Source organism: Pelobates fuscus, chromosome 5 (genome assembly GCF_036172605.1).
Source record: "Pelobates fuscus isolate aPelFus1 chromosome 5, aPelFus1.pri, whole genome shotgun sequence".
Classification (NCBI taxonomy): domain Eukaryota; kingdom Metazoa; phylum Chordata; class Amphibia; order Anura; family Pelobatidae; genus Pelobates; species Pelobates fuscus.
In genome coordinates this window covers 303,983,408-304,005,895 of record NC_086321.1, presented here as the reverse complement: position 1 = coordinate 304,005,895, position 22,488 = coordinate 303,983,408, and the positions used below count along the sequence as shown (strand labels likewise).

Sequence of the window (22,488 nt, the reverse complement as noted above, 5' to 3'; positions counted from 1 at the left end):
CTTCACAAGGTGGTGGATCTAGGCATCAAGTACGGGGGCTCTTCTTTCTACGACTACCATAAGTCAGTATCAGCGAAGGCGGCGACCCATGTGAAACAGTTCAACGTTAGAATTAACTGGTGTCAGATGGATACAGAATTATTCTGTCGCCACTTCGCTGGTCTCAGGCCCCCGTCTTGTGCCATATGTAATTCCACTTCCCACATGGCGGACTTATGTCCCTCTGAAGCAGATCCCACCACCTCCACTCCCACCCCTCATCCCTCTTTCACCCCTCACAACAAACCAGCGGGTGGTCTACGTGACAAGCTGGGTAGGCCCATCTCCTTTTTAGGCAAGGCGCAGGTGTGCAATAATTTCAACGCAGGCTCCTGCAGTTTCAGCGCATGTAGATTATTGCACATCTGCTCCATTTGCTTCAGGGCACATACCAAGACAGGTTGTCCCCTAACAAATGACTAACCGACATTAATGTCGACAACCTGGTTTTTTACTTAAAGTCACACCCTACCATGCACCTGGTGGAATATTTGACCACGGGGTTCACACAGGGGTTTCTCACGGGTATAGTAGCCATCCCCTCATGTACACTTGAATGTCCTAATCTCCTGTCAGCACGTCTAGACCCAGTCTCCACAGACACTCTCCTTTCCTCAGAAATTACCAATGGTTTAATGATCGGGCCTTTCACCTCCTCACCTTTTTCCTCCTGGCGCACTAACCCAATCGGTGTCGCAGTTCACAAATATTCTAATAAAAAACGTCTAATTATCGATTTATCGGCACTGCACTCCTCTTTTGTTCCCAGCATAAACGCACTCATTCCAGCAGACGAATTCTCACTCCAGTACGTAACTATTGACGACGCTATACAGGCCATCATCTCTTCTGGTAATCACCCCTGGCTCAGCAAAACAGACATCACAAACGCGTTTAAGTTATTACCCATGCACCCCTCACTCTGGCACTTGCACGGTGTTAAATGGCGAGGAAAGTACTACTTCTCAACACGACTCACTTTCGGTTCTTGAAGCAGCCCCAAAATTTTCAATATCTTCGCTGAGACACTATGCTGGCTGCTTCTGAACGTCCTCAGGTGTCACTCAGTTATTCACTACCTAGACGACTTTCTACTGATAGAGCCAGGGGCACAAACACCCACCGCTATCAGCCGCACTACAGCACTTTTTTCCACACTGGGAGTACCTTTGTCCCCAGCTAAAACAATTGTCCCCACAACTAAATAAACCTTTTTTGGGGATAGAGCTAGATTCCGTTACCCTCAGAGCTAGCCTTCCCCATGACAAACTGACCCGCTTGAGAGGGGAGATAGACATGTTCCTGCGGAATGATGTTTGCACCAGGAAGGAACTCCAGTCCCTTCTGGGATCCCTGAACTTTGCCATGCGCATCATCCTGCAGGGAAAGTCTTTTATATCCAGGCTCCTTTGCCTGCTCCACGGGGTACCGGACTCTTGCCCAGTTTCATTGGACCCCCACGCCAAGGCTGACTTAGCTATGTGGGGGAAGTTTTTGGCAGATTGGAACGGTATCTCCATGTTTATCCCCCCTCTCTCCACTTCTTCACCCATCATTCACACAGACGCTGCAGCCAACACTGGTTTCGCAGCCATCTTTGGCAACCACTGGTTTAGAGGTCACTGGCCCGCTGAGACGGATGCCTTGCCAGGATTCAGGGAGACCTCAGCCCTATTTGAAATATATCCCATTGTGGCGGCCGCACACACCTGGGGTCATCTCTGGTCCGGCAAGGCAGTAAAATGCTACTCTGACAACTCGGCAGCTTGCGAAATCATTAACAAGGGGCGCTCATTATCCCTGACCATCATGCGGCTGATTCGCAAGCTGACCTGGCTAGCAGCAACCGGTCAGTTTCACTTAGTTTGTTTTCACATCCTGGGTATCCACAACACTGCAGCTGACGCTCTTTCTCGCTCTCAATTCTAGGTATTCTCTCAGGCACTCCCAACGGCTCACCACCAGCCATCCAGGACACCACGGTTTCACGAACTAATCCTGGATTGAGCACACTAATGCATCATGCTAGGACTCTCACTCACCTAGCACTATCACCTAACACAGCTATCTCTTATAATAGGGCACTTACCATATTTAACAAATTCACTGCAGAATTCGGTTTACAAGGCGACATTTCTATACAAACCATGGTGGCTTTTGCCTCTTTTTGCCACTTACATCTTAAACTTTCCCACAACACCATAACACTTTATCTCACTGGGGTGCAGCACCATAGCCTCACAAATTTCCCTAACAACACCCCCTTCTTGTCATCATATCCCATTAAAAAGGTATTGAAAGGTATGTTAAAGGTTTCAGCTCCTCTCACTATCACAAGACTACCTATAGATGGGCCTATCTTCAGATCACTTAGCAATCTCCTTGACGAATCCCCGTTTGATCCCAACACTAACCTGATGATCAGAGCAGCTATCTATCTTGCTTTTTACGGTTTTCTCAGACCTAGAGAGTTCATTGTTGTTCGTCAAGGGGATATCACGCACAGTCTAAAAACATTGCACCTTACAAAGGTGGAGGATCACTATCTACTTTCGATCCCATCAACTAAAACCAACCATTCACTACACCCCACTGTAATTCCTCTCTTCCCTACTGATAATGCCTGGTGTCCGGTCAAGGCGCTAGACCACCTACGGTCAACCCTTCACGCACACTTACCAGACTCTCCACACTTATCAATACAAGGGCACCCGCTTACCACTGCTAAATTCACGCCTCACGTCAGAACGCTATTATCTAAACTGGGTTTCAATCCGACTTCATTCTCCGGGCACTCCTTTCGCATAGGAGCCGCCTCTTCAGCCTCCAGCACTAATACACCGGTTCACATCATCAAGAGACTGGGGCGATGGAAATCCTCCATATACCATACTTATATTCCACGAACAGAGAAAGAGCTTCGTCAAGCTTTCAGGAACTTGGTTATGTAAAAAGGCAATAAAGTGTGTATTTTCATGAACTTCTCTTTTGCCCTCTTTTATTTACAGGCCCACTCGTACGTTGGTTTCGGCACACCACAACCAACTTGCCCTTACAGATACTATCCATTACGTATTAAATTCCGAGCACAAGTAGAAAGGCCATTAGGCCTGAATTTGTGGGAGGAGTAAGTCCCCTACTTAAACTCCCAGCCCCTACTCACCTCTGCCGTTCAGCTGATTGTCCCCAACCTCCTACACCCTGTTATAATTACATTCTCCTTGGTGGGCCCTCTTTTATTCACAGGCCCACTCGTACGTTGGTTTCGGCACACCACAACCAACTTTGCCCTTACAGATACTATCCATTATGTATTAAATTCCGAGCACAAATATATTTATAGATCACCTTTGGTTGTTGCAGAATAAAGCTAAGTCTATTTTCACCTTATATGAAGTCCTTGGAGTGCTTTTCAAACTACCATGTATATTATTGATGCCGACAAGCACCGGGCTATATAATTTTGACTATACTGGAGTGCAAGCTTTTGGACATTGTTTTATATATATATATATATATATATATATATATATATATATATATATATAATTTTTTTTTTTTACTGTGACTGCTTTATTATACCGTATTTTTCGCTCCATAAGACGCACTTTTTTCCCCCTCAAAAGTGAGGGGAAATGTCTGTGCGTCTTATGGAGCGAATATGAAGCTTTACTTACCTGTCTTGCAGCGTTGGCCAGCAGCACAGGGCGCACCGCGGTAGTGGAACTTGAATTTCATGTTCCGGTTTCCGGCGGGACTGAAAGGAAGTGTGCACAAGCTGAGTATGCACTTCCTTTCAGTCCCGCCGGAAACCGGAACATGAAATTCAAGTTCCACTACTGCGGTGCGCCCTGTGCTGCCGGTCAACGCTACAAGACAGGTAAGTAATTATGGGACAAGGGGAGGGGGACAGTATGGGAGAGAAGAATGCTAATGCATTTTCATTTGTAATAAAAACTTATTTAATATTTTATTAACTTTGAAAATGTGTAGTAAATGGTTGATGGGGTTATGGTATATTAAAGGAATAGTCTAAATCTAATGGTATATTAAGGAGATACCAAATATTTAATGCATTGTGTAGTGAAAGGGCTAAAAATCAAAACAAATATCAGTAATTGTTAAAAAAAAAAAAAAAAAAAAAAAAAAAAACTGGATTACTGCTTTTTGGTGTGACCACTGACTAAAATTGAAATTATCTGACACCGTCAATACAATATGACATTTGCATAGTTGTAATATCAATATCTGGGCACATCTGGAGGCTTCTTATGAAGGCAGATTTATCTATGGGGAGGGGGGGGATGAAGTCTATGGGGAGGGGGGGATGAAGTCTATGGGGATGGGGGGGATGAAGTCTATGGGGATGGGGGGGATGAAGTCTATGGGGATGGGGGGGATGAAGTCTATGGGGATGGGGGGGATGAAGTCTATGGGGAGGGGGGTGGATGAAGTCTATGGGGAGGGGGGTGGATGAAGTCTATGGGGAGGGGGGTGGATGAAGTCTATGGGGAGGGGGGTGGATGAAGTCTATGGGGAGGGGGGTGGATGAAGTCTATGGGGAGGGGGGTGGATGAAGTCTATGGGGAGGGGGTGGATGAAGTCTATGGGGAGGGGGTGGGTGAAGACTATGGGGAGGGGGTGAGTGAAGACTATGGGAGAGAGGAGAAGACTATGGGAGGGGGGGACACTATGGGACAGGGGAGAAAAAAAAATATTCTGTATAAACTGTCCCATAGTAAGAAACACTATGGGACAGTTTGTTCAGAATATTTTTTTTCTGGGTTTCTTCCTCTAAAAACTAGGTGCGTCTTATGGTGAGGTGCGTCTTATGGAGCGAAAAATACGGTAACTTTTTAAAACTTTTTTCACCAGCAGATACATGGACACCTATTGCGGCCATGTGACTGCTCTGTTTGAGCGATCACATGGCTGTGGGCTGCAGGCAGTCTCTCCACACTGGGAGCAACGCCGATCGCCGCCGGGGGAACGATGGCGACCGGGTGAGTAAATATTTCCGTTATGACGGTTCAGGACCATCAACGGTCCTCAAGGGGATTTTTCCGATGATGGTCCTGAACCGTCACCGGTCGTGAAGGGGTTAAAAACTAGACTTGCATACAAATGCATTTCAGGTTTGTTGTTATTCATTGAATAAGCCTCCACAGGGAAAATCCCTGACGGATCTATTTGATTGGACCTAGAAGAGGAATTTGATTTGTTCGACCCAGCTGAAACACGTTTGTGCACAAGCCTACTAAAATCTTACTGTTATTTAAAGGGACACTATATGCACCCAAACCACTTAATCTAATTGAAGTGGTCTGGGTTCAGTGTCCCTGTCAGACTTAGTCTTAAAGAAACTGCAATGTTTACATTACAGCACTAAGACAACCTCTACTGGACTTTATGTTGCCTGACGCTGGATGTCCTCACGCTCTGCATGAGAACATCCAGCATCAGATATATTGTTACGGAAAACAATGAAGAAGCCATACACATAGAAATAGAGGGATGATAGAGATAGAGGGATGATAGAGATAGAGGGATGATAGAGATAGAGGGATGATAGAGATAGAGGGATGATAGAGATAGATAAACAGGTTTATTATAACCGGCCGAGTCATGTCCAGGTCTGGGCACTGGAATTTTGAATCACAAGCACTTTTAAAGTCGCTACATCCCCCAACTGTACCCTTACCCTTTCCTATGGGATGGGCCTAGGGTCCGCCGGGTATACACATTAGCGGCCCCTCCTACCCCTTCGAATGGGGCATTGGGTAAGTAAATATAGTTGTTGTTTTTTTAACCCTTTACATGCCAGGTGGACAGCGGAAGTTTAGTAGTGCAAGTTTGAGCGTAGGGCTTAAGTGTTTTTCCATTTGCTTCTTTATTGCACATCTATGTTACAGTGCAGTGGCCCAGCCAATGTCTGTGCTATTCAGGGTTAATAGTGTGTAACAGCTCATAAGAATACCCCTTTATTTTGTCTCATTAGAGATTTTGCCTTTTAGTCGAAATGTGTATGTTGCAGTGTCAGTGTATAACTCACCTAACTTGACAGGCAGGTGAGCTTACACTTAAGTAACTATTGGATAGATATTGAAAACTTTCTGTTCTTTAAACATTCATATTGAATTGCAATAGTGTGCAAGTTGATTTTAATGTTCTTTTTTTATAACATACAAGCTACTGACATTAGATAAGGCACTTTGTAACGTGTACATATGGTGTCTCTGTGTTAACATATGGATGCTTATTTGTAGCAGCCCCTCCCTTCTACTCATACACAGAGGTGCCAGTCACTCCTGCCACTCTCAATATGGCGGCTCTTACCATTCCCCCCTTAGACGTTTCCTCACATCTCTCAGCAAATCAGCAACACACAACTGTGTAGCAGTCAGAAACGAGGACCAATTGCCGTGCTCCGTTAAGGGGAGGTTATCTGCGATTGGTTCCATGGCGGCTGCTGGGCGGGAAGAACGGCGGAGGCCGGAAGCGGCCGATGAGGGAGGGTGAGATGTAGAAGGAGCCGCCGTTTCCATGGTAGTTTGGCCCGGTGAGCCGTGACGGCCTGGTAGTGAACCTTCCCCGGCGCCGGGATGACGGGCCTGAGCTCACTATGACCGGAGAAAAGAAAAAAAAGAAGAGGCTGAACCGCAGCATCCTCCTAGCCAAAAAAATCGTAATTAAAGATGGAGGGACGGTGAGTGAGTCGCGACATGGCAGTCTGGTGACACCTAAAGATTTGTTTGCCCTGGGTTTGGGCTACAGAGGTCCTGTCACCAGGTGACGGGGACTTTGCTGACTTCAGAATCTCCTGACTGATATTTTACTATCTACTTTGTCACAATGCTCTTTCACACCCTAAGGTAGATAGATCCCCAGCTGTTGAGAACTACAACTCCCTTTATGACGCTGGGGGTTATTCGTGTACCACCTGTGTGTTGCCCACAGAGGGTTTCACTGATTGTCCTGCACGTGTGGTACCAAACCTATGGCACTCCTCCTGCTGTGGAAAACACTTGCTATGTTGCTCTGATTATTTTGGCATGCTAAATATCATGTTGAACATAACCCCACAACACCATGGATCCTAGAGGTCCCATATAGCGGTTTTTAGTTCGGAACTTTTTTATTTTCTATTTTTTTTTTTTTTTTTTTTTTATGTATCCTAAGAAACTTAATTAGGTGGACTAGCAGAAGTTAGCTGTCAGTATTGAAGAAACATTCCATAGCAGTGGGGTGCGATAGATCACGATTTTTAGACTGTCACTACATTACAGATATCCAGTAATATGTGCCCGCCCTAGACGATTTTTCAATAATTATTTTGTCACTGTCACTACATTCTCTATAATGTTTTGCAAATGTTGCAGGTGCCACAGGTTACCCATCACAAACCCCTGGTAACTCTGATTCATTATTTGGGCAGGTACTTTCTGAACGGTTTAATCATGACATTTAGGTCTTGTTCATGCCAAGTCCTTATACTGATTAGTGTGAAATTAGAAATTTATGACCAGGGTTATTAGTTAATTTTGATATTGCAAGATAATACATGCTTTGTAAGTAAGTAATGAGATTACTGCTAACTTTTAAATTATCACCCCTTCCTGGAGGCCTGGGGAGACGCAGATGGAGGTAAACAGAATCAGCAGCTGTTATACAGGTGATCTGAGCAGGTGGAAATGAGAAATTTCCCAGAGGTGGTAATAAATTCAAGTGTACAGAGCGCTAGGTTTGCACAGCAATATAAACAATGGTGTGCATGAAAGACTGAATTTACATTTTATAAAAACTATTCGTGCACATGGAAATCACAATTGATGTGCAAAAACCTAGATTAGAAGTGGCTGGAAAAAAGTGTTGATCTCCCAAAATACAAGTTCATTGTAATATTGAACATTTAAATTGTGCTAACTCCATAGTTTTTGTAAAGTGTGGTTTGGCTTATTTGCTACTAAAGTCAAAAATCTACTGAGGGGTTAATGAATCTGGGATTATATCTGCTATCTGATGAACTGCCAACAAGTGAGAGCACCATGCAGAGCAAATATTAACTTAAGGACCTGTTACTGCTGTCATCAACCTTCTCCATAGGACTGACTCGGCCCCCTTCCATGATTTTCTAACCCAGTGGTAGTCAACCTTTTAGCAGTACTGTGCCGAATTAAGATTGTGATGTCCTAACTTTTTTTTTTTTTAAATTGAGGGGTGTATGTTGCCGTATTCTGCTTGTTTTATTTAAACTGCAGTTGCGTATATGAGCTATTGTATTGTGTTTGTGGTATTGTGTACCTAATGAATGTGGGCTCTATATGAGGGCTGCATGTGGAATTGTTTGTGGATGGACATGTCACATTGTGTGTTTGGTAATGTGTGTGTGTGTGGGGGGGGGGGGCTGTTTAGGGTGTAGCATGAGAGAGGCTGCATGTAGGGTTGTGTGCATGTATGTGGATTGTTAGTGGTGTTGAGTTTGTGCGGATTGTCTGTATGTTTGTGTGTGAGCTGTTCATATTTGTATGAAGGGAGAGTTATTGAAAAATGCTTTCCTACGCACACTTTGAATGCGTGTGCGGGGGTGCCGCGCATGCGCATTCAGCTCCTGTGATGTCGGACGAGGATGCTGACGTCAGCGGGGGAAGAGAGGTAAGGGAGTCCGGTGCTGAAATTAGGTGAGCTACTGAAGGGGTTTTAACCCCTTCAGCACCATGGGAGGGGGACCCTGAGGGTGGGGGCACCCTCGGGTACTATAGTGTCAGGAAAACCGATTTGTTTTCCTGACACTATAGTGTCCCTTTAAGTAGGTAAACCATTTGCAAACCTTTGACTTACTTGGGAACCACCGGCCACCCTTTACTGCCTCATGTGGAGCCAGAAGCTCCTGCAAGGAGTTTCCGTTAGTCTCACTGAGTTAAGCCAGTTCGTATGTCCAGCGTTGTTTCACGCAGTTAAACTCCCACATACCTAATATCACTCCCCTTCTCACATAATGATGGAAAAGAGCTACATGTAATTTATTTTGTAGTGAGAATTGTAAATATAACTGGTGTCTGTATTTGTTCACAAACATAAGTAAGAGTCTAGCTAATTCAAGTGATGCATTTTATTTTTCAGTTTTACATTTTCACTGCAATTTATAAGTTAGATGTCAGGTACTGTCCAGACATATTTTGTTAGTTTTCCAGCAAATGAGACAAGCTATGCATGGCTTTGTCGGTGTGACTATTATATGAGGGATTCTACAATTGTACATATATTACACAGTATGTTCTTGCCTTCATAACTATATTAAAAACAAAGCTTTTCAGTGTTACATATAGATACTTTTTTTTTTTTTTTTTTACATACTGATCAAGACTGTGTTGAAGTTTCACTGGAATTCCAATACAATCCAAAGATACCATAAGAAAAAGTAGGGACTACTTTCTTTTATGGTAAACCCTAAGGTTGTCAAAAGATGATGGCAGCTGCGAGGGACTCCTATGCACTCTGCAGCCACCGGAACCACACTGGATGTCCGTTTCAGGGGTTATATGTGAGCTCATGGTTGTGGGTCATGCAGATTTCTTGCATTTGGAAACATTCTTTGCTTGCATGCCTCCTTGCTCATCCTTTCTGCTTCTTGCCTGTGTTTTGTCATAACAGCGTCATTTTGCAATTCCTACCTACAGTTTTGTGGTGCTTTAGCATGTGTTCTTTTTATTTTATTTTGCATATATGAAGGGATACACCAGTACACCAGTCCACCTCGTAGAAAGTGATGTACTGTGTATGACATTTGTACTCGCACATGATGATAGTTTAATGCCAAGTTACTCTGAGCAAATTACATACCGTATATACTCGAGTATAAGCCGACCCGAATATAAGCCGAGGCCCCTAATTTTACCCCAAAAAACTGGGAAAAATTATTGACTAGGGTGGGAAATGCAGCAGCTACTGGTAAATTTAAAAAATAAAAATAGATGCCAATAAAATTACATTAATTGAGGCATCAGTAGGTTAAAGTCAGACTCCCATCAATCTGAGTCACCCTCTTGCACCTAAAATGCAGTGTGTGCATATAATGCAGAGTGTATGTGTATATAATGCACACTCTACATATACACACATCTGCATTTTAGGTGCAAGAGGGTGACTCAGATTGATGGGAGTCTGACTCCCTTTTCTGACTCCCTGTATATAATGCTGTGTGTGTGCATTATATACACACACACTCTGTATATAATGCAGAGTGTGTGTGTGTGTGTGTGTATATAATGCACACACTGCATTATATACAGGGAGTCTGAAATTGGAGTCAGACTCCCATCAATCTGAGTCACCCTCTTGCACCTAAAATGCAGTGTGTGTGTGCATATAATGCAGAGTGTATGTGTATATAATGCACACATCTGCATTTTAGGTGCAAGAGGGTGACTTAGATTGATGGGAGTCTGACTCCCTGTATTTAATGCGGTGTGTGTGTGTGCATTATATACACACACACTCTGCATTAAATAAAGGGAGTCAGACTCCCATCAACTGGGCATTTATTTATTTATTTTAAAATGTTTAATATTTAACAGGTTTTTTGTTTTGTTTTTGTTTTTTCCCCTCCCTACTTCATACTTGTCCAGGTGGAGGGGAGGCTGTGTAGGGGGAGGGCCGGTACTTACTGCCGGTGTAAATCTCACGGTCTGCTCTCAGTGTAAATCTCGCGGCCCGCGTGTCTCGCGAGATTTACACTGGGAGCTTAACAGAGGAGCCGCGCGGACATGCTGGGAGCTGACCGGAGCAGCTGTAAAGGTAAGTAACAGCTTCTCCGGCCCCCAACATGTCATGGTCTGTATTATGGCAATGTAAGTTGCCATAATACAGACCTATACTCGAGTACAAGACGAGGGGGCTTTTTGAGCACAAAAATATGTACCAAAAAACTCGTCTTATACTCGAGTATATACGGTAGGTCTTGCCATTTCTGTTCAGCATAACAGCAGTTTATCCTCCCCATGGACCATCCTAGTAAGTAGTGGTCCCTAGTCTCCTGACATGTGCATTCTAACTATGTTCAAGATTGCTCAATTCTGTAGTCCCAGGTAGCAGACTTGTATACTGTTTTTTTTTTGTTGTTGTTGTTGTTTTTGTGTCTGTAGTCAGCAGTGGGTTATTGAGGGTCCAACGTGAATTTTATTTATTTTTTCCTGACAGTTTGCCATGTTTCACTGTGGCTGTCTAATTTGCGGTTTTCAAGCATTTGTGGTTCTAAAATGGTCTACGAATACATTGAATGTTTTAATAGCAGTTATTTGAATCATTTTCTCACTGTAAAACATTTTTCTCCTATGCTATATATTTTTTCTGAATTCAGGTTTCTTGTCTGTGGAGGTTCCTTATCATGGCAGAGCGTGTTCTGCTTTATTCTTGGTCCCTATCATGTTCCCTACTTGCTTGCAGGTGCATCTCTACCAACCAAGTTGATCCCATGGGAGAAGGTCTTCCGTCCAAACACTGTTGCACCGAAACACATTGTAGACATGGCTATATTAAATGCCACACCTGAGCTCGAGAATTGATGCCAAGACAACTTCAAAGACTGCATAGAATATCTTTAATATACTATTATACCAATCTGTTGGACTGTTTCTGTTAAAGGGACACTATAGTCACCTGAACAACTTCAGCTTAATGAAGCAGTTTTGGTGTATAGAACATGCCCCTGCAGCCTCACTTCTCAATCCTCTGCCATTTAGGAGTTTATTCCCTTTGTTTATGAACCCTAGTCACACCTCCCTGCATGTGACTTGCACAGCCATCCATAAACACTTCATGTAAAGAGAGCCCTATTTAGGCTTTCTTTATTGCAAGTTCTGTTTAATTAAGATTTTCTTATCCCCTGCTATGTTAATAGCTTGCTAGACCCTGCAAGAGCCTCCTGTATGTGATTAAAGTTCAATTTAGAGATTGAGATACAATTATTTAAGGTAAATTACATCTGTTTGAAAGTGAAACCAGTTTTTTTTTCATGCAGACTCTGTCAATCATAGCTAGGGGAGGTGTGGCTAGGGCTGCATAAACAGAAACAAAGGGATTTAACTCCTAAATGACAGAGAATTGAGCAATGACATTGCAGGGTAATGATCTATACACTAAAACAGCTTTATTTAGCTAAAATAATTTAGGTGACTAGTGTTCCTTTTAAATAGAAATGTACAAATAGATGAACCAGGTGATGCCATCTAGCATGACGTCAGACTACAGTCTGAGAAAACATGCCAAATTAAAATTGTGGAATAGGAAGGCAGGCAGAAACGACTAAATAGAGGAAATTTAGACCTGCATTTTTGAGGATGTATTCAATCACTACATATTGATGTAGTGGTTTTCGTGCATATATCTCATCCATGCAGTCTGACAAATATAAGCATTACCATTTATGAGAAACAGCCATTCTTACAGACAAATGTAAAAATTGCAGTCAGTCAGTCACACTAGGCACTTCCTTGAGCCGCTTTCAATAATTGGTTTTACTGGACTCTATACTTCTATATGATAAGCATCAAATTAGCTCTACATGACAATTGCCTCACCTGTCCAGTGCTTGTTTTTTTTTTTTCTTTTGCGTGGAATGTTGAGAGTTAAAGGGACACTGTAGGCACCAAGACCACGTCCAATGTTTACATTGCCGCTCTAAGTCTGCCCACAGTGGCTGTCTACCAGACAGCCACTGGGGGCACTTCCGGAATCGTAACAAACTTTTGGTCCGTTATGTTAAGCTGGATGTCCTCACGCTCTGCATGAGGACATCCAGCATCAGATTTTCCCATAGGAAAGCATTGATTCAATGCTTTCCTATGGAGAGGTCTAATGCCCGTGCACAGCATATGCCGCACCTGTGCATTAGACTCCGCTCGTCGCGGGGCGGTGCTTCGACCCAGCGCCGACGGACATCTGCGCTGGGATATGTTAAGTAAAAAGGGTTTTTAACCTTTTTATTTACCGGGTAGGAGGGGGTGCGAGGGAGGGGGAAGGCAGAGGGATCGGTAGTGCCAGGAATACAGCTTTGTATTCCTCGCACTACAGTATCCCTTTAAGGAACACTCCAACATTAGAAATAAATGTTTATTTTTAATGTTGATATTTCACCTTTAACCTGCCAACAGTGAACTATGTTTGCCTTTGTAAAAATGGAAACCAAATAAGCTAATGAAACTTACAAAAAGAATCAAAAGCTAAAATATGGGATAGCACACACAATAGAGGATATAAGGTCACAAGATACAACCTGTAGCATGTAACGTAATCTCAGGTGAATCTAAATGACAATAAAAATATACATAGTGAAGTACGAAAAAAACAGGAAAAATGCATCCAGGAGGTAGAGAACTTACAAGAGGTATGCGATGGTCTGCGTATATCACCCCTGTAGGGGTCTCCTTATGTAGATAGGCAAAATCTTCTCAAGATTGAAATCCTCAAAAGGATAAAGAGAAAAGCATACATAGAGTAATATAGTTAAAAGAAATACAAATTTATTGCACTTGCATCAAAGTCAAAATCAGCAGGCATATCTCCACTACTGGGTGGAACAGGTGGTAAATGGCGTCTATGCAGTAGAAGGAAAATCCTGACTGATGATAAATAAATATAGAAAAATATAGATCAATGAAAAAAACAATTAAAAATAAAAGTCCATGCAGGAATATCCCTGAGGAAGTCGACGAAACGCGTTGGATGAAGTACCTGCATGGACTTTTATTTGTAATTGTTTTTTTTCATTGATATATATTCTTTTCATTGTTATATATTTTTGTATATTTATTTATCATCAGTCAGGATTTTCCTTCTACTGCATAGACGCCATTTACCACCTGTTCCACCCAGTAGTGGACACCCAGTAGTGGAGATATGCCTGCTGATTGTGACTTTGATGTAAGTGCAATCTGTGCAATACATTTTTATTTCTTTTAACTATATTACTCTATGTATGCTTTTCTCTTTATCCTTTTGAGGATTTCAATCTTGAGAAGATTTTGCCTATCAAAATAAGGAGACCCCTACAAGGGTGATATACGCAGACCATCGCATACCTTTTGTAAGTTCTCTACCTCCTGGATGCATTTTTCCTGTTTTTTTTCGTACTTCACTATGTATATTTTATTGTCATTTAGATTCACCTGAGATTACGTTACATGCTACAGGTTGTATCTTGTGACCTTATATCCTCTATTGTGTGTGCTATCCCATCTTTTAGCTTTTGATTCTTTTTGTAAGTTTCATTAGCTTATTTGGTTTCTATTGTATTTGATTGAGTGAGGTACACTCTTGGTGATAGCATATTCCATTTCCTGATCTACGCTATAGTTCTCCCCCCATATATTTCTATGTTTGCCTTTGTATTTCTCAAAATGTCGGGTAAGTGACAGTAGGCTCATATACCGATTCGAGAAATGGAAATCCCACCCCCTTAGTTTATTAAAGGGACACTTTAGTCACCAGAACTGCAGCTAATGTAGTTGTTCTGGTGTGTATAGCCTGTCCCTGCAGGGATTTTAATGTAAACCATGTGCAGCGCTGACGTTCAGTGTCTCCACTCTCTGCATGGAGATGCTAAATTCTCCCTATCGAAATGCATCTCTATAAAGAGAGAGGCTGATAGATGCAGCGTTTTGCCATGCATGGGCATTAGCCACCTATGGAAGGTGTCCTTTAACGTCACCTTGTTTAGGGCTTTAGAGTGTCTTTAGGAAAGCAAAAAGAGACCAGGACCAAGGGAGCCCTACTCACAATAACCTTTTTGGAGTGTTCATGTTTTTAAAGAAATTTTTATTTTTTAAACTTCAGGACGTCTCTATCTCCCTCGATGCTTACTTCCATAATGTAATCCGGCTCCCTCGCCAATGGCCATAGAGGAGCATTAGGGAGTCGGACTGATGTGCATAAACTCTACACGCATCCAATTACTTCTTGTAGGAAAGCATGCGTTTCTTTGAGCTGTGTGTGGTCACATGACTGAATTTTACTCCGTTGATGTAAAGGAAGCACTTCTAGTGACTGTCAGAAAGACAGCTGCTACAGATGTTGTAAACCTAGCAATGTAAGCATTGCAGTTTCTCCAAAATTGCAATGTTGTACATTGCAGGGTTAAACCTACAGGGCCACTGTACTTGGATCATTTAATTGAGATAAAGTGGTTTGGGTGGCTTTAGCCATATTTTAAAGCTTCACCCTTCTACAAAGAGTGGTTTTAAGCATCTGTTGTTTCACACATGCACAACCCACTTATGGTCTAAATTGTTAAACGCACCTGTTGCTTCACGAAGACACAGGTTATGACCACTCACATGCAGGCTGTACTTAATATTGAAGAAGCTAAAGTTCACTATAAAACATGAGTTGTGTTTGTTGCATTCTCACAAACCTAAACAGAAGAATATCTGAAATGGTAAAGCTGTGCATTTCCCTTAAACCTTACACAGAGCTTATAGGAAGTATACACTTTTTACGTAGAAATCTAAAGCTTTATCTGGGAGAATTCTGCTGCAGCTATACAGTCTGTTCAGCTCCAGCCGTAGTGATATCCAGGGCCGTATTAACATAGGGGCTGATGGAGCTGCAGCTCCAGGCCCATGGAATAGGCCCATTTTAAAAAAACTCACACACACACACTACTCTTAGGTTTGCCACCTGACTGGTGTTTTCCTGGTTTGCCACCTGACTGGTATTTGAGGCTGCCTGGCCGTGCCAGTATTGCAGTAATACCGGCAATACAAATGCAGGTATTTTTCTCAGAATACATGGAGATTACTCTGCAATACCAGCACCGGCCAGTAGGGGTCACTGTGTGTGGAGAGAGGCAGGGATAGGAAGTTACAGCATATCCCTGCCTCTCTCTACTACTTACTGATCCATGAGGGAGCAGCAACACAGCAGAGTCCAGACAGCAGCTCTACAGCTCAGGTAAGAGAGGGATGGGGGGAAAGGCAGCAGGGACACATGGGGACACTGATACACTATGGGACACTAAGACACTAGGGGACACAGACACTAGGGGACAAATGGGGACACAGACACAAGGGGATACTGACACTAGGACACATGGGTACACAGACACTGGGAGACCTGGAAACACTGAGACACTTGGGGACACTGAGACACATGGGGATGCTGTGAAACATAGGGACATTGGGAGACACTGAGACATTGGGACACGGAGACACTATGTCCCCATTTCTCCCAGTGTCCCCATGTCCCCCATCCAGTGTCCCATGTCTCTCAGTGTGCCTAGTGTCCCCATGTGTCCCAGTGTCCCTTTATGTCCCAGTGTCCCCATGTCTATGTCCACAACTGTCCCCATGTCTCCCAGTGTCCCCAAGTGTCTGTCTCCCAGTGTCCCATAGTCTCCCAGTGTCCCTATGTCACTTTGTCCCTAGTGTCTTAGTGTCCCTAAATGTTTCAGTGTTCCCATGTCTCCCAGTGTCTGTGTTCCTAGTGCAGGGGTAGGCAACCTACGGCACTAGTGCCATGCACGGCACTCAAGGTGTCTTTGCACGACACTCAAGGCTGCTAGAGCCAAACAGGCTTTGGCCTATCAGGAGTCCCAGTGAAACTTCAGATATCTGCCAATACGAAAAGGTGGTGAAGGACAATCCTCAATGTATGCATTGCAGCACATAGAATAAGTGATCTCAGATCACTTCCTCCCAGCACTCGTGAATGGGAATACACACAGTAGTAGAGCAGCTTGCAGCTCCTGTCCTTGACCTGTACCTGGCCAGCCTGGTCCCCACTGGAACCCATGGAAGCTACTCACACTGCTAGATATACACAGACCTGCACAATAACCCTTCCCTCTTACAAATAATACGGACAGCCCACACACAAACATACACACAATCCGCACAAACGTAACCCGCTAACAATCCACATACATGCACACAACCCCACGTGCAGCCTCTCACATGCAATACCCCAAACAGCCCCCACACATACACACACTACCAAACACACAAAGTGACATATCCATCCACACACAATTCCACAAGCAGCCCCCATACACAGCCCACATTCATATGTATCACACGATACCAAACTATTAATGTACATATACAATATAATAGCTCATATACGCACAAATACAAAGCAATTACAGTATAAATAACACAAGCAGAATACGGCAGCATACACACCTCAATTTAAAAAAAATAGGACCGGCACACTACAGGACATCACAATCTTATATTGGCACAGTGCTGCTAAAAGGTTGCCTACCCCTGTCCTAGTGTCTCAGTGTGCCCAGTGTCCCCTAGTCTCCCAGTGTCCCCTAGTCTCCCAGTGTCCCCTAGTCTCCCAGTGTCCCCTAGTCTCCCAGTGTCCCCTAGTCTCCCAGTGTCCCCTAGTCTCCCAGTGTCCCCTAGTCTCCCAGTGTCTCAGTGTCCCCATTTCTCCCAGTTTCCCTAAATGTTTCAGTGTCCCCGGGTCTCTCTGTGTCCCCGGGTCTCTCTGTGTCCCCAGTATCCTAGTGACATGGGGACACACTGAGACATTGGGACACTGGGAGAAATGGGGACACTGACATATATATAGGGACACTGAGACACTGGGTGACTTGCGAGACTGAGACACTGGGAGCAATCCATCTATACAGCAGAATCAAACTGTGAGTAGTTTGTTGGTGATTTTACAAAATTTTCTCTGATGTCACTCCTTGTGATTAAACAAATGATTAAGACTGGTATTTTTTTCCAAGAAAGGTGGCAACCCTAACTACTCTTCACATACTCTTGCTTAAAGGAGCACTATAGGGTCAGGAACACAATCATGTATTTCTGACCCTATTATGTTAAAACCAGCACGTTGGCCCCTTCTTGCCTCCCTAAGTATAGTAAAATATAACTTGTATTCAAGTCTGCAGCTGCTGGCTCTGCCTCTGAACTGACTGTCTGCTGACATCATCAGAAGTGGTGGTCTGAGCAAATACTTCCCCATAGGATTGGCTGAGACTGTCAACTAGGCAGATCAGGGGCAGAGCCAGCACAATTCCAATCAGCATCTCCTCATAAAGATAAATTGAATCAATGCATCTGTATGAGGAAAGTTCAGTGTCTGCATGCAGAGGGTGGAGACACTGAATGGCAGTGCTGCACACTAGGCAGTACTGCCCCAGGAAGCACCTCTAGCAGCCATCTAAGGAGTGGCCAGTGGAGTTATTTTCTCTGAAAAGACAGTGTTTACTGCAAAAGGCCTGAATGGAATGATTATACTTACCAGAACAAATACAATAAGCTGTAGTTGTTATGGTGACTATAGTGTTCCTTTAAGTGTGAAAGCTTAAGAGGGATGTATGGGAACAAAACTTGTGTGGACTGGCTGACAATAAAATTAGTTTAGGTAATGCAGACGTTGGTCTCTCTAACACTGTGGCATGTCCCCTTTCTTCTACACTCACTACATACACCTTTTCTCTGTCTCAAACTATATACCAGGGACTTCTGCCTGCTAATAAGACAATAATGAGAAAAGTGGACATGTGAGTGCTAGGGGACAGTCCTTAGAAAGCATGGAGTGAGCGCAACATTAGACGCATTTATGTCAAGCTTAGGGTGCTGCCTGCATAGTATGCCCTTAGTTGGACAGCCTGCAGGATTGGCGGTCAGCAGGCCCGGACTGGCCATCGGGCATACCGGGCAAATGCCCGGTGGGCCGCGATGGCCGTGGGGCCGAGGCCGGCAGGGGAGATCACAGGATCTCCCCTACCAGCCCCTGCAGGGCCAGCGCTACCCGAGCGCCGGCCCTGCTCTGTGCCTCCATGGGCCGGTGGGGAGATCAAAGATCTCCCTCACCGGCCCAGAGACACTGAGATGCGGCCTCCTGGGGAGTGAGGGAGGGAGGCAGGAGGAGGAGAGGACCGGCGGAGCTCTAGCCAGCAGCTCCGCCGGATCCTCTCGCGAGGTCTGAGCGTTGCCGCGGTTACCGCGGCAACGCTCAGATCTCGCGAGACTCTCACCATTGGACCACCAGGGATCAGGCAGAACGGCACCCCCCTCCATGGAAACCGGGCTTCCCACCCCCTCCCAGGCTAAAGGTAAGAAGGGAGGGGGTGGGATACATAGTTTTTAGTTTTTATAAAAAAAATAATAATAATTATATTTATATATTACATTTATACAAACACTGTGCTATAAACACTCACACTAAGAGCACTCACACACATCACACTCATACTAACATCACCCTCACACACACACACACACACAGCATCTTCACTCACACAGCACCCTCAGACACACTCAGCACCCTCAGACACACACACACACACAGCACCCTCAGACACACACACACACACACAGCATCTTCACTCACACAGCACCCTCAGACACACACACACACAGAGCACCCTCAGACACACACACTCACACAGCACCCTCACACACACACACACACACACACAGCATCTTCACTCACACAGCACCCTCAGACACACACACACAGCATCTTCACTCACAGCACCCTCAGACACACACACACACAGAGCACCCTCAGACACACACACACACACACACACACACACACAGCACCCTCAGACACACACACACACAGCACCCGCAGACACACTCAGCACCCTCAGACACACACACACAGCACCCTCAGACACACACACAGCACCCTCAGACAGACACATCACCTTCAGTCACACAACACACTCACACACAGCACCCTCAGACACACACACAGCATCTTCACTCACACAGCACCCTCAGACACACTCAGCACCCTCAGACACACACACACACACACACAGCATCTTCACTCACACAGCACCCTCAGACACACACACACACACACAGCATCTTCACTCACACAGCACCCTCAGACACACACACAGCATCTTCACTCACACAGCACCCTCAGACACACACACACACACAGCATCTTCACTCACAGCACCCTCAGACACACACACACACACACAGAGCACCCTCAGACACACACACACAGAGCACCCTCAGACACACACACACAGAGCACCCTCAGACACACACACACAGAGCACCCTCAGACACACACACACAGAGCACCCTCAGACACACACACACAGAGCACCCTCAGACACACACACACAGAGCACCCTCAGACACACACACACAGAGCACCCTCAGACACACACACACAGAGCACCCTCAGACACACACACACACAGAGCACCCTCAGACACACACACACACACAGCACCCTCAGACACACACACACACAGAGCACCCTCAGACACACACACACAGAGCACCCTCAGACACACACACACAGAGCACCCTCAGACACACACACAGCACCCTCAGACACACACAGCACCCTCAGACACACACACACAGCACCCTCAGACACACACACACAGCACCCTCAGACACACACACACAGCACCCTCAGACACACACACACAGCACCCTCAGACACACACACACAGCACCCTCAGACACACACACACACAGCACCCTCAGACACACACACACACAGCACCCGCAGACACACACACACACAGCACCCGCAGACACACACACACACACAGCACCCTCAGACACACACACACACAGCACCCTCAGACACACACACAGCACCCGCAGACACACACACACACAGCACCCGCAGACACACACACACACAGCACCCGCAGACACACACACACTCAGCACCCGCAGACACACTCAGCACCCGCAGACACACTCAGCACCCGCAGACACACTCAGCACCCGCAGACACACTCAGCACCCGCAGACACACTCAGCACCCGCAGACACACTCAGCACCCGCAGACACACTCAGCACCCGCAGACACACTCAGCACCCGCAGACACACTCAGCACCCGCAGACACACTCAGCACCCGCAGACACACTCAGCACCCGCAGACACACTCAGCACCCGCAGACACACTCAGCACCCGCAGACACACTCACACAGCACCCTCACACACACACACACACACACAGCATCTTCACTCACACAGCACCCTCAGACACACACACACAGAGCACCCTCAGACACACACACACACACACACACACACAGCACCCGCAGACACACACACACACACACAGCACCCGCAGACACACTCAGCACCCTCAGACACACACACTCAGCACCCTCAGACACACACACACAGCACCCTCAGACACACACACACACAGCACCCTCAGACAGACACATCACCTTCAGTCACACAGCACCCTCAGACACACACACACAGCATCTTCACTCACACAGCACCCTCAGACACACTCAGCACCCTCAGACACACACACACACAGCATCTTCACTCACACAGCACCCTCAGACACACACACACACACACACAGCACCCTCAGACACACACACACACAGCACCCTCAGACACACACACACAGCACCCGCAGACACACACACACTCAGCACCCGCAGACACACACACTCAGCACCCGCAGACACACACACTCAGCACCCGCAGACACACACACTCAGCACCCTCAGACACACACACTCAGCACCCTCAGACACACACACTCAGCACCCTCAGACACACACACACAGAGCACCCTCAGACACACACACACACACACAGCACCCGCAGACACACACAGCACCCGCAGACACACACAGCACCCTCAGACACACACACACAGAGCACCCTCAGACACACACACACACACACAGCACCCGCAGACACACACACACAGCACCCGCAGACACACTCAGCACCCTCAGACACACACACTCAGCACCCTCAGACACACACACACAGCACCCTCAGACACACACACACACAGCACCCTCAGACAGACACATCACCTTCAGTCACACAGCACCCTCAGACACACACACACAGCATCTTCACTCACACAGCACCCTCAGACACACTCAGCACCCTCAGACACACACACACACACACAGCATCTTCACTCACACAGCACCCTCAGACACACACACACACACACAGCACCCTCAGACACACACACACACAGCACCCTCAGACACACACACACACAGCACCCGCAGACACACACACACTCAGCACCCTCAGACACACACACTCAGCACCCTCAGACACACACACTCAGCACCCTCAGACACACACACTCAGCACCCTCAGACACACACACTCAGCACCCTCAGACACACACACTCAGCACCCTCAGACACACACACTCAGCACCCTCAGACACACACACACACACAGCACCCTCAGACACACACACACACACAGCACCCTCAGACACACACACACACAGCACCCTCAGACACACACACACATACAGCACCCTCAGACACACACACACACACACACACAGCACCCTCAGACAGACACATCACCTTCAGTCACACACACAGCACCCTCAGACACACACACACACAGCACCTTCACTCACACAGCACCCTCAGACACACACACACACAGCACCTTCACTCACACAGCACCCTCAGACACACACACACA

The 22,488-nt window shown here is 45.7% G+C and overlaps 1 protein-coding gene across 1 annotated transcript in view; it reads left to right on the top strand.

The window, feature by feature from the left end:
- The first annotated feature begins 6,507 nt into the window (after positions 1-6,507).
- The window catches only part of LOC134611540 (hippocampus abundant transcript 1 protein-like), a 92,560-nt gene continuing 76,579 nt past the window's right edge, over positions 6,508-22,488 (top strand). Inside the window, exon 1 of the mRNA XM_063455502.1 lies at positions 6,508-6,745. Within this exon, the coding sequence (XP_063311572.1) occupies positions 6,662-6,745 (84 nt within the window). The 5' untranslated portion in view covers positions 6,508-6,661. The remainder of the gene's footprint in view (positions 6,746-22,488) is intronic.